Below are 13,071 nucleotides of genomic sequence, written 5' to 3'. Positions count from 1 at the left end.
TATGAATTAGCCAAATAAGCACAGGTATTGTTTAGGTACTTAATAATGTTTTTTGTTTTTCTTATTTAGAAGACTTTGGGGGTTTTTTTTGGAAAATATGTTAGGGCATGCTTCCCACCAATGTTTGCTTAAGCAGTCTGATCTCCAAGTTGCAACAGATTCTCCTAAATGAACTTAAATTTTCAGCTGAGGGAATAATGTTAGGTTTAAATACTGCCATGGAACTGCTGTGTGGTGATAAAATTTTCATTGAAGTTTTTTTCTGCTTTAGAATTTTTGAGTAAGCAAATTTTTAGTTAACTGTCGGAAGCTTTAGATGGCTTTTGTTTCATTTGTGGGAGGTATTTTCACCTCATTTCCTCTAACTTGGTATACATCTGGATATAAAGCCTTTCATTGACTTGGAATATTGACATTAATTGCAGTTCTACTTGCTTAAGGGAATTGCAGTAATGGAAGGCCCATATGTTTATCTGTTACCAGAAAATTAAAGATCATAGTGGTTCACTGCAGTTTGTCCTGCATTTACTTGGTGTTCCTCCCCCATCACCACTTTGAGAAAAGATGTAGACAGTTTTCATGGCTGAAAAGTTTCTTACATTGCTCTGTGCTCATTTCTTTATTTTCCAAGGAGGAAGAAAGGTCCCCAGAAGGCAGAGGTGTATCTTCAAGGAGCACTGAAAACCTACCTTGCTGAGGGCTGGGCACTGCTGGTCACACACACGAGGAAGCAGCTGGCTGAATGTCAGAAACAGCTTGGGCAGATAGAAAAGTATCCTCTAAAATGCAGATCCAGAACAATCAAAACTGGAGAAAATGAGGCTTGGGATTATTTTTCTGACATATCTCTAACTTTTATTTAACAGCAGAGACTGCTCTGAGTCTGAGCTGAGACAGCTGAGTTATTTGATACCGTAGAGTGTATTTTGGGGGTTGTTCTGTTGTGCTGATTTTTTGTTGGTTTGTGTGCTTTTAGAACAAGGCACACATTATACGTGTCAGCCTCCTTTGCAAATTCTCACATCACTTTTAAACGTGCTTAAATTTTTCTGCTTCAGTGCAAATGCTCATAAAGAATCTGAGCCAGTTCTGTTGCATTCTTAGCTAAATATTCAAGTGATCATTTATATCCCCAGCACTTAAAATTGTAAAGAATGTCTTATGACTTGGTTATGGAAGTGATGCTGTAACAGCTGGCAGATTCTCAGTTAGGTACATTGGAATAAAATAGAATACTCAAGATTATTTAGTGCTAAATGTTGGGCAGTGTAATGCAAGACACTGTGTCTTGAACTTGCACACTGCATTTATTATTGTCAAATAATGAATTTTCTATGCTCGTGAATCTTTTTAGATGAGGCAAGATTGCACTGGTTAATAATGGATCATATTTTTAGTACATCTGCAAAAGAAGTATTGGGATTCTGCAATACTCTCAGAAAATGGTAAATCTTCAATTGTTTCTTGTCTAGTGGAAAAGTGTGATGATAACAGCAGGTCTTGTCTCTAAAGATCAGAAAAGCAGTACTTGAATGTCTTGTTTTTGGGTTTCTACCTCGTGGTTCCTTAACTTCATTAGTTATCTCCAAACAAGCAGCCTTTTAGCTGGTGATAATCACCTAACAGAAGAGGAACGAAAAAGATTTTGCCAAGAAATACTAGATTTTGCCAATCAGCAAGCAGAGAACCAAGGTAAGTCTGGGTCTTAAAATTTAAGCATCTGGTTGTTCCCTAAAGGTAGACAGGGAGGCCTTTTTTTTTTGGGGTTCATTATTTTGTTATTATTTCTATTTTTTGTTATTTGTATTTATATTATTTTATTATTCTTTCTAAACTTGTGATCTCCAATTATAAATCTACAGTAGTTAAGAATAGTCAAAGATGAAAGGGTAATTAACGTGTTCATCCTGAATACTGCAAAGTCTTTGTTTTCATTCAGCTATATTTCTCTGCTTTAACAGCCCATAATTTATTGTGTGTTGGGTTTTTTCAATTCCTAACCTATCTTTGTCTCTCATTGCTGGCATGCAAGTGGCAGCTCTGTGATGGTACTTCCTGGATTTTGATGTTAGATCTGTTCCCAACCACTTGCAGCTTATTATTTTGTCCATCCTATTTCCTGTCTTTATTCTTCATGCTGCTTCTGTACTACCTTCTTGACAGATATTAATCATAATTCAAATTCTTAGAGAGTACTTCCTGTAGATCTGAAGACTGCTTATTTTTATGCAGACATTTTTTCTTAATGAATAGATGTACCATAAGTAATATGTTACTTCAGACTTGATTCTTAATTAATTTTTGGTACTGTCTCAGGGTTATTTTTGGAATGTAGAAAAGAGAATGAAAACCCCTTTCATAGTAAAGCTGCTGGCTCAAGGTGCCAGCCTGATTATTAGTTTCTGAAACTTGTACAAGCTCTGGGAAGTTTGTCACTTAATGCTGCTGTGTTCTGTACTAGTGAAATGTTCAACTTCTGCTTGGACAATCTCTCTTAATTCAGTTGGTTTTAATAGCCTGGATGTAGAAATTGTAGTCGAAGTAACTGTTGGAAAACAAATCTCAGCATCTTTAAGTCTCATGCAAGATAAAAAATTGGAAAGCATTGATTTGTTGTGAAATGATTCATTGTGAAAAGTTGTTGATCCATTTAATTCCAGGGTTTCAATTTTTAAGAGAAAAGATTTGCTCATCTCCAGCAGCACTGGAGAATAATAAAACTGGAGAATAATAAAATCCCTGTTTTTATCTTTCCAGGTCAAAAGGTTATTTTGCCTATGCACTCCTTTGCCCAGCTGAAAACTCTGCATTTTGACCCTCCAAATGCTGTTGTCCACGTGGGTGGAAAGTTGTGCATTGAGTTGACTTTGCTGAGCCAAATGCCCATCCCTGTCCGGGTGGACCAGGTTGCCATCCATGTTCACTTCAGCATTGAGAAGAACAGCTACAGGAAAACAGCCGAGTGGCTCACCAAGCACAAAACTTCCAACGGTGTCATCAGCTTCCCAAATGAAATTGCAGGCCTGCCTTTGTCAAGAAACAACCTGCCAGCCCTGGAGCTGTGTGAGATGTACGAGCGGAGCCCCTCAGACAACTCCTTGAACACAGCAGGAATCATCTGCAAAAACACGCACATGCTGCTGCGGAGGCAGGAGAGCAGCACTTCCCTGGACGTGCCCTCGGGGCTCACTTTGGAAGATGGGGCTCATGTGTTGAAGTGCAACAACTTGACACTGGAACCAGGGGACAATAAAATAACCTTCAATATTCAGGTATGTTTTCATAGCTGGGTGATTGTAGCACTCGTGAAGGAAAAATTAAAAATAGTGGCTGAGGAAGAGCGTTGTGCTGGTGAGCGGTGCCTGTATTGCTTCCTGTTATACTTGGATTATCCATTCCCCTTAACAGCTTTTTGTTGTTCTGCACCATCATTTCCCTTGCAAGGTTGCTGTTGTATTTATGCTAAAACCTACAGATGATTCTTCTACTTGAAATCATTTGAGTCAGCCTTCCTAAACTTATTTTAAATATCTTGACTATTGCTGCCAAAAATTACACGGATAAATTTATATGTAATATAATGTACTGCTCATGAAGACTGCATACACTGTTGAGCTCATTCAGAATAATGTCTAAAGCTTTAGTGTGGATTCTTTTTCTAGCCCTTTAGTAAGTGATTGTGTGGTTAAATTTGGTTGACAGCCTGTTCTTCTCTGCAGAGGGTGGTAGAATAATTTTTCACTTGGTGGATGTAGTAAACCTTCCTGTAAGAAGTTGAGATCAGCTACAAGTATTTGAATTTAGAAGATGTTAGAATTAAAATTGTCCCCATTAGTCATCTTATCATCTAAGTTAACTAACTAATTAGTTATTAGTTATCATCTGTGGAATGGCAATAATGTCATTTGATCTACTTACTAACCTAATTTCTGAGGTTTCTCATCCTTTCAAAGTATTGGGACAAGTTAATGGGATTTTGACATGTCAGAGGCCTTGGTGGCTGGAAATGCTGTTTTCTGTAAAATTAATTAACATGTATGTAAAACTGGATTTCAGATAAAGGAGCATTACTAGAGGAAAGCTGTTAGGGACTGCACTGAGCAGGCATTTGGACTTAGTGGGATCAGGAAGCAATTGGAAATACCAGAAGAGATCGGAATGAAAAGCCAGCTAGAGCTCTGCTTTGAATTTGCCTGGTTCTGCTGTGCATCTGATGGCCAGTGGAGGATGGACAGCCTTGCATTTATAATTTTCCTATTTTCCCAACCTTTCCTTCCAGAAAAGAATTTTGCTTGGGAAGACTACTCAGTGTGAATCCCACAATATAGTTGTTTAAGGCATGATTTACCTGTCCTTAAAGGGAAAATCTGAGCATGTTATAATTTTAACAGTGTATTATTAGATAAAACAATGAAAGTGTCTCTAGATTTGAGCTGCAGTATTTACAAAATATTTACTAAAAATCCATTATCATTGTAGTCATACACTGTGTCACTTCTACTGGGTTACACAGCTGGCCAGAGCATAGAAACTGCTGACAACTTGTTTTCTGAATTTTCTTAAAGTAATGCTTAATTGCATCACTTCTGCAGGAAGAGGAATGACTGTGCTTCTGGGATCCAGAGGGAGTTTGATCCTCTCTGTAGCCCTTACATTTAAGATTAGCATTATTTATGCTGACAGCAATCTTCCAGTATTTTTTTCCAAGCCTTAAAAGAGATCAGAAAGCATTGTCTAAATTCTTTAGACCAGTATGTATATATTATGAATTACTTTACTCATGCTTTTCTGGTTTTTTAGGGCTAAAATGTAGTGACTTTAATGTCAAAATGCATAATACTGAATTTCAGTCTGGATTTGCTATGTAAATACCTGCATGAGGTTTGAATGTAGATTGGTACAGCTTTTCTCCATAACTTGTAGACTTATTTAATTACACCCAGCATTGGTATTTATGTATTATACTTGGTAAAGTGACACATAAAAAAAAGAAAACACTTCCCATTCCCTAGCAGTCCCTAAGAGCAAAGAATAAATATACTAGCAGGTGTTACAGATTTCCTTTTGTTTTTAATCTTATCGAGAAACATCCAGAATCCCATTACTCAAGGTATGGGAAGAGTTGAAAATGAAAAATGTATGTTTTACTTTCTTGTACACATTGGCTCAGGGTTTGTGATGGGGAATGTGTGAAATCAGTAGCTGGAGCTGAAAGCTGTGCCTTACATAAATGCTGTAGGATTTTATAATTGTTTTTATGAATTAGCCAAATAAGCACAGGTATTGTTTAGGTACTTAATAATGTTTTTTCATGTATGTTGCACTTTGGGGGGAACTAACCAACAAACAAGGCAAAACACATCCCAAAGTAACAAATATGCAGCATAGCTACTACATGAATTGTTCTGATTATTAGTACTTGTTAATTATGATGTTTTCTCTTGAATCAGACAGCACTCTAGAGCTTCTATCTCAGTGGGGCAAAAGGTGCTCCTTTGTGCAAATCTTGTCATTTACTCAGAAAACATATCTGCAGTTTTAATTTGCAAATCCAAAGTACCTTATAGAAATGAGATGAAAACATGCTGGTCTTTAGTAAAGGGTTTGTTCTAGAAGTATTTAAAAAAAAAAAAACCATTCAAATGTTTTCTTCCAAGGCCAAAGAACCTGGGACATACACGCTCAGGCAGCTGTGCACTTCAGTGGGAAAGGTGCAGTTTGTCCTTCTTCACATCTACCCGATCGTGCAGTATGATGTGTACTCCCAGGAGCCCCAGCTCAAAGTGGAGCCCATGACTGGTAGGTACAGTGGCTGTGCTGAAGCTGCTTTGATGATTCCTCTCGTGCTCCTGTGGCATTAGAGAAAGTGTTTCATGGCTTCAGTGTTACTCAGTTCGCCTTACTCTGCATTTTGAGTCCAAAATATAACCTTGCTTTTCCAATTTTCCATCATATTGTCCTGCCAGTGATGGCTGGTTTTGAACAACTGATTCCAGTGCTTGGCTCTGGACACACAGTGTCACTTTTGAACATTGACTTGAACATGTAGTGTCACTGAAATACCAGATGTGATTTGAGCTGCCTCACTGCTTAACAGTGAATATTTACATTTGTAATTCACTGAACTCCTTACTGGTTAGGTTTGTGATCACAGGATCAATTAGGTTGAAAAAGATCTCTGGGATCGAGTCCAACCTGTGGCCAAACACCATCTTGTCACCCAGACCATGGCACTGAGTGCCACATCCAGTCTTTCCTTAAACACTTCCAGGGACAATGACTCCACTGTCTCCCTGGGCAGCCTGTTCCAATGCCTATTCTCCCTTTCTGTGAAGAAATTCCTCCCAACTTAATGCTACAGTCCCTTTGATATTTATAAGAAGTAAGTAAGAAATGGGATTCTCTACTAGAGATAATAATATAAACTTACTAAAAATGAATACTGAATACATGCATTGGTTTCAGGGACAGCTGAACACTACTTGTTGTAGTGTTTAAGTGTTTATTAAAGTGTATAAATGGAAGTTAATAGTGGTTTATTTTCAGGCTATTGAGTGTTGCAGCTGAGGAGTTAATATGAATTCTGTGCTGTCATTTCAGTCACAGGGGTTGCAGTGTGTGGCAAAGGAAGGACAGGCCTATTGGGAATTAATGAAATTTGGGACCCCTGTGAAACTGATAGCCATGATTCTGTGTGCACACTGGCATTCCTGTTAGGCTGATCATGTAAATAACAGCATGTGGGTATGACTGGCATCACAGGTGCGAAAATACAGAGCTGTCTGCAACCTGGAGGACTTCAAAAGCTTAGTAAATTCTTTGGGGTATTGTATTTCACTGAATTCTGTGCTGCAGAGCCAGCTCATCTAAGCCATCCAAGATGCATTGGGTTTGGGCTCTGAGGTTGAAACCTCAAGTTTTCCCCACAAGTTGTATCTGAGCTGTGTTTAATGTGTCACATAACACCAAAACCTCACACTTTCAAGTTACCCCAGTGTGTGACCAGCTGCTTGCTAACAAGCCTTAGTGCATTGTAACCGTGTACTGGAATCTGTTAACAATTCCTGCTCTGTCCTTCAGAAAGCCTTTTGGCTGGCATTCCCCAGAAGGTGAAGTTCACAGTGACCACTGGTCACTACACCATGAAGAGCGGGGACACTCTGCAGCTCAGCAATGCGGATGCCATGCCCATCCTGTACCACCCTGAGAGCAAGGCAGTGATCTACTCCAACACCAGGGGTAAGCCTGGTAGTAAAAATGAATCATCTTTGAAAGGCTGACGAGTTCAGTCATTCTGAAGCAGCCTGTACTTGCAATATTAAGAACACTGAAACTGTTTGTCAGTAGTCATTATTAAGAACAATTATAGGGATTTGCAACTGAGTACTTCAGTCCAAGAAATGTCTTAAATTTTCACCCTCAAAATGGTAGTATGAATTTTTACAAACATAGCTGGACAATTTTAGTTTTGTTGATGAAATTCAGAAGGCATGTGAAGCTGCTGCATGTGTGTGTGTCCAAGGTTGCTTGAAGTGAAATTATGAGAATTAACGAGGTGCTTTCACTTTGTAAAAACTTATTTAAGTGTCATATGATGGGCTAAAGTAGCTCTTTAGCTGGTTTGAAGTTTGTTGTTAAATTCCCCTCTTAGTTCCTTCCTGAAGATTAGAAGGAGAATTATTATGTGGAATGTAGTGGTTACCTTCCTGCAGTTTCAGAAGGATAGAGCATTACTCCTGAGAAGTCAAATATTTAACATGTGCCGATTATAGCTAGTTTGAAGAGGTTACTGTGGAGTTTTATAACAAGGTTTCACATTGCTGTTTTTGCAAACCTAGCTAGGAAGTGGTTATGGCACCACATATTTTTCTATGAATTTCTTTTTTTCCCTTTGTACACAACTGTAGAAAAGATCTCAGAGTCATCGTTAAGGATTCAGTCTTCAGAAAAGATCACAAGCATCAGCTTGCCAGTGGCTCCTGCATATCATGTGATTGAATTTGAACTAGAAGTCATGTATTTGCCATCAGCCACGGAATCTGCAGTGGAGAAGGAAAATACTACAAATAAAGAAAGTCACAGAAGAAAGAAAGAGAAGCAGAAACAGGACAACTGCATGGCTACTGTTGATCAAAAAGTAAGATGTAGCTTGTAGTTTTCATTATGAAATGTATTTGATCACAGGGGTAAACACTTCACAAAATACAAGTGGTGGTGAGGGGGAACTTGCTTGTTTGGAACTTACTTTCCTTCAAAAGATGTATATGCAAAAACCATAGCAGATGTTACAAATGTAAAGAAATTGTAAATATAACCCGAAATATACACTGCAGTTAATAAATTGTCAACTGTTCCCTTGGCTAGTAATCTGAGTTTTAGTGTTTTAACACAGTTTGCAAAGCATGGAGGGTACCTGTGTCTCTGTAAGAGGTGGCATGGTGGTCTTTCAATTCCAGCTTCTGACTTATGGGAAAGATAAAGTCAAGTATGCTGCTTCAAATTAAAACAATTATACATTAAATTCATTTTTTAAAATATTTTGAGCTTGTATTTAATATATTAAATTATTATAAAGACATTTGACTAATAGATCTTATAGCAGTTTATTTGATACTGACCCTTACCAAGTTTTTGTGCTAAGATGCCATTGGTGTCTTTTATCTTTTCTTTCTTCTATTCCCCTTCCTTTATTTATAGTCTTCAGAACTGGGTATGTCAGTTCTTAGAGGAAACACTGCTTTGAGATTTCATATCCCACTCACAGGCTAACAAAACCCTGTATTTTTTCAGATTAGTTTTTACATACTGATTATTTTTATTTCTTCCCCTCCTGGATGCATTAGATATAAACACTTGATGAGAAAAGCCTTGCTTAGAAAGGAGAAGAAAACCAGAATCATAGTGCCAAAGACCATTGCAAATAAGAACTGTGTTCCCTTTTTTCTTTAGGTGACCATTGATTGTCCTTGGTCGATTTACTCCACAATTATTGCATTAACATTCTGCATACCCTTTAATGCCAAGCATTCCTTGTTGTCAGCTGGCAAACGGTAATGTACTCATTATTTATTTATTGTTTCTTTCTTCTTGCCAAGTATGGAGCTTGGCTTTCATAACTCATATTTATAGCAGCCTTTTTTTTTTTTTAAATATTTAAGTTGGGCTTTTACTGTATCCCCCCTGGAAGCATGTGCATCTCCTCTCGTGTTCTTTCATGACAGTAAAACAAATTTGTGGGTTTGGACGTAAGACCACGGGATAAACCCAGTTAGGCTGTTTCTGTGTAGTTCTTTGGTTTTGTTTAATATGAAAGAGGATGTTTTACAGCCTTGTTTCATGGACATGGACTCTTCCAATGTAACTCTTCAGCTTTCACTGAGCAAACTGTGTCGTATTTTCCAGGAAATATGTGCAAGTCTGTGTACAGAATTTGTCAGAACTCTGTTTCCAGCTTTCAGACTACAGCCTAAAAAATTCTGCTGAGTGTACAGATTTGCAGCTGGTACCTCTCAACCCTGCATCTCAACAGGTAAAAATTCACTTGGTGGTTTATTGAATTTATTCATCTTACGGTTGCAGTTTGTTATTGGGTTTTAAGAAAAAAAAAATCAGGTAGAGACAGTTTTCCAGTTAAATACTGGAATAGCTGTAAGCCAGTTCAGTTGCAGAACAGTTTCTTACCATAGAATCATTGAATGGTTTGGGTTGGAAGGGGATTTGGAGATGATCCAGTTCCAATCCCCTGCCCTGGGCAGGGACGTCTTCCACTTGACCAGGATGCTCAGAGCCCCATCCAACCAGGCCTTGAACACTTCCAGGGATGTGGGGCATACACAGGTTCCCTGGGCAACCCTGAAGCTTCTTTCAGCCTTGCCTGAACATATTAAATTTTTCATTCTTGGTGGCTAGAAAAAGTATATAAGAACATACTATAATTTTATTAAATTTGACTTTAGATGAAAATATTTTCAGGCACATTTGAATGTGAAGTGTTTCCTTTTAAAACATTTGATTCTGACAGTGAAATGGATCCTTTCTTTTTAAAAAGATGTGCATTGTGAAAAAGATTCACTGTTAGTCATTTTGGTTGCATATTTCCCTAATGCTTTATTGAGTTTGTTTCTATAAACTGTCCCAATGTCAGAACAGACAAACATATGCATGTGTGCATTTCCCCTTCTTTGTGAGAGGAAGGAAGGAGCTAACACTCTAAACATTCTCTTCCAGGTCGTGTACAGTAAGCAATCAATATTCTTTGTATGGGAATTGAAGTGGACAAAAGAGCTTCCTCTCTCCTTGCAGTGCCTGTTTTCAGTCAGCTTTTGTCCAGCTACCTCTGAAGAACAGTCTCTTACCCTGAAGCCGTTCACTTACGAATTCCAAGTGGAAAATTTTTTTGTAAGTACTCCTAAGTATAGGGTAGCATATCTCAACTGAATATGGTTTCCTAATAAATGGAAAGGGAAAATCAAGAAATACATTAGAATTCTGTTTATATAATGAGGTTGATACCTACTTAGAATCATTGGAAAGTCAGTTTGTGAGTGACAGAACTGCAGCCTGATATGATACAGTGGAAACATATCCTTGCCATAGGAATGTGGTGGGGGCCATAACACTCGAGCTTAATCTTGTTCCATTTTTTTACTGTTTTCACCTTCTTGGGTTGGTGCCATGGAGATTGTCTGCAGATTACTGAGCTGCTTTTTTCCTGCTGGCTTAAGATTGTGCTCTCCAAAGCAAATTGCAATTTCCAAAATATCTTTGCTATTGAAAGCATCTGAGTTGTTTTTTGTAGTGCTTGAGATGAGCTTCTCTGATGAAATATTTAGGGTTTTCTAGGCCATTATCTGAAATGTTTCTTCTTCCCCTTTATGGATAAACTTTTAATTCCTTTGATCAACTAGGAAGCTTATAGGCTAGGTAGAATTCATTTAATAGGAAGTTTTATCAACATTATTTAATCTCATCTCTAAATTCAGTGTTACCCTTTGTGATGCTTGGGTAAACAGCAGCATCATGAGAAGACTTTTGTTTTGTTAAGTCCTTTTGTCTGTTTTCAGTGTTTTCTTCCTGCTTATTGCAAACTGGCCCCGAGCACTATTTCAGGTGTTTGCCTACTGGCATGTAACAACCATTTTTGGCACCTCTATCAGTATCTTCATGGGGTTTTTAAAGACAACTACCTATGTTAAACAGTGGGGGTTTTCTGACAGAAGTTTAATTGTGGAGGAATTAAAAATCAGCTCGATAATGTGGGCACTGATATTCCAGGGACTATGACAGGAAGAGGGATAAACTAGTTCTGTAGTGTAAAGAGAGGAGCTAAGAAACTGATAAAAATTGTTTAAATAGTAAGATTAGTGTCAATTTAGGAGCATTGAAAGGCTGTGTTAAAGCACAGAAGTGAAGGAAAAATTGGTATTCTCACTGCTGGTATCAAAAATAGATTGAATCAAATTTGATTTGATCTAGTGGAAGGTGTTCCTGCCCATGGCAGGTGGGTTGGAACCAGATGATCTTTAAGGTCCTTTCTATTGCACAGCATTCCAGGATTCCATGTTCTATGATTTTCCTAAGCTGAGCAAGATAATGAAGTGAACGTTACTTACAAGTGATTCTCACATTAAGAAGATTTAACAGGAGGTGTCTGTTACATGTAGTTAAGTTGATACTGTACCCACTGTCCAGTTCAATTTAAACACAAGTAGAATTCCCCCTTTTTCCTGATAACAGCACTGTTTTCTTCCTGACAGACATTATACCATGTGAAAACTGAAATCTTCCCACCCTTGGATGCAGAGTACTGTAAAACAGGCTCGCTCTGCTCCTTAGAGGTGTCCATCACCCGGCTTGTTGAGCTCTCCGAGGTTGACAGAGATGAAGCATTAACAGAATCAGATGGATATTGCACAACAAAACTCATGTATGAAGGTAAGAGTATTTTTCTTAAGCATTTTGATAAATTTCCTCCTAATTTTTTCTTGACAATGACATCTGCCAGGCTTGCTATATATTCCAGTATTGTGGGTACAGCTGCTCAGTAAAGCAGTTTGCATTTTGCTAGACAGGGAATATTTTATTTTCTCCTTATTAATCTACCTTCCACTGGAATAGAAATGTTTTTCAGATTGGATGGATACATGCATGAGGCCCAACTATGGTCCCTTCTGTGTAGGGCTGTTTTCTTACCTTGCAAGCTCTTCACACATAAAAGCTGGTGGGCTTTTAGATACTGCTAAAATGCAGATTTTCAAAGTGCTCTAAAACTATCCTGAGGGTTCTCCATTTTTCACAGAAGATCTTTATAGTGTTCTCCCTTTATTCTTGCAGTTGTCGACAACAGTAGTAACTGGGCAGTCTGTGGAAAAAGCTCTGGAGTGATTTCTATGCCTGTAGCACCTCGAGCAACTCACAAAGTCCACATGGAAGTGATGCCACTGTTTGCTGGGTATCTGCCTTTCCCTGATGTCAGATTGTTTAAATACCTCCCTCACCATTCTGCTCACTCCATGCAGCTTGATGCTGGTAAGGCCATTTTGACTGCATGGCTACTTACAGAAATTACTCTGCTTTCTCTGTGTTCTTGTGTAAAGAGAAAAGCAGGCAAGAAATATATTGACAATAGATGGACTTGGTCATATATGGACCAGGTGCTCATAGGTGTCTTTGTTACCTTCACTCACAGTCCTGATTTGAAACTTGCTCTAATGGGAACTTTGAATTTGGGTTGCCACCTAAATCGCTGAGGAGGAATAATAAATGCATTGTTCCCTTATATTTCCTTTCAAGATTAGTGTGCAAATTAGTTGTCACTGGATTTATAATCAAGTGAAAGCTGTTTGATAACCCCCTAATCCTGCAGTTTCCCTTTCTGTAAATTGTGTGCCTTCACTAGCTTTGAAATTTTTTCCCAGTTTTCAAGGGATTGAGTACAAAATAAAAGAACTGCTGAAAATTTGTGGCATATAAACCAGATCAGATGAAGAGTTTAAATTACCACAGCCATGTAGAGTATTTATCTGTACTGTTGAGGAGTCCCAGAGCTGTAGTGTGAATTCACTTGTAGAA

At 38.2% G+C, this 13,071-nt stretch overlaps 1 protein-coding gene across 2 annotated transcripts in view; it reads left to right on the top strand.

Annotated features, from left to right (window-relative positions):
- The window catches only part of TRAPPC10 (trafficking protein particle complex subunit 10), a 37,986-nt gene that overhangs the window by 22,590 nt on the left and 2,325 nt on the right, over positions 1–13,071 (top strand). The window contains exons 12-22 of one of the 2 annotated variants that reach the window (XM_048289991.1): positions 632–772; positions 1,580–1,692; positions 2,758–3,272; positions 5,658–5,799; positions 7,081–7,239; positions 7,908–8,137; positions 8,950–9,050; positions 9,403–9,529; positions 10,228–10,398; positions 11,757–11,934; positions 12,334–12,528. In XM_048289991.1, the coding sequence (XP_048145948.1) occupies positions 632–772; positions 1,580–1,692; positions 2,758–3,272; positions 5,658–5,799; positions 7,081–7,239; positions 7,908–8,137; positions 8,950–9,050; positions 9,403–9,529; positions 10,228–10,398; positions 11,757–11,934; positions 12,334–12,528 (2,072 nt within the window). Of the gene's footprint in view, positions 1–631; positions 773–1,579; positions 1,693–2,757; positions 3,273–5,657; positions 5,800–7,080; positions 7,249–7,907; positions 8,138–8,949; positions 9,051–9,402; positions 9,530–10,227; positions 10,399–11,756; positions 11,935–12,333; positions 12,529–13,071 lie in introns of both variants that reach the window. The other variant, XM_048289988.1, reaches the window with a different exon arrangement.

The sequence above is a fragment of the Corvus hawaiiensis genome, chromosome 2 (assembly GCF_020740725.1).
Source record: "Corvus hawaiiensis isolate bCorHaw1 chromosome 2, bCorHaw1.pri.cur, whole genome shotgun sequence".
Lineage (NCBI taxonomy): Eukaryota > Metazoa > Chordata > Aves > Passeriformes > Corvidae > Corvus > Corvus hawaiiensis.
This window is presented reverse-complemented; position numbering and strand designations above follow the sequence as displayed.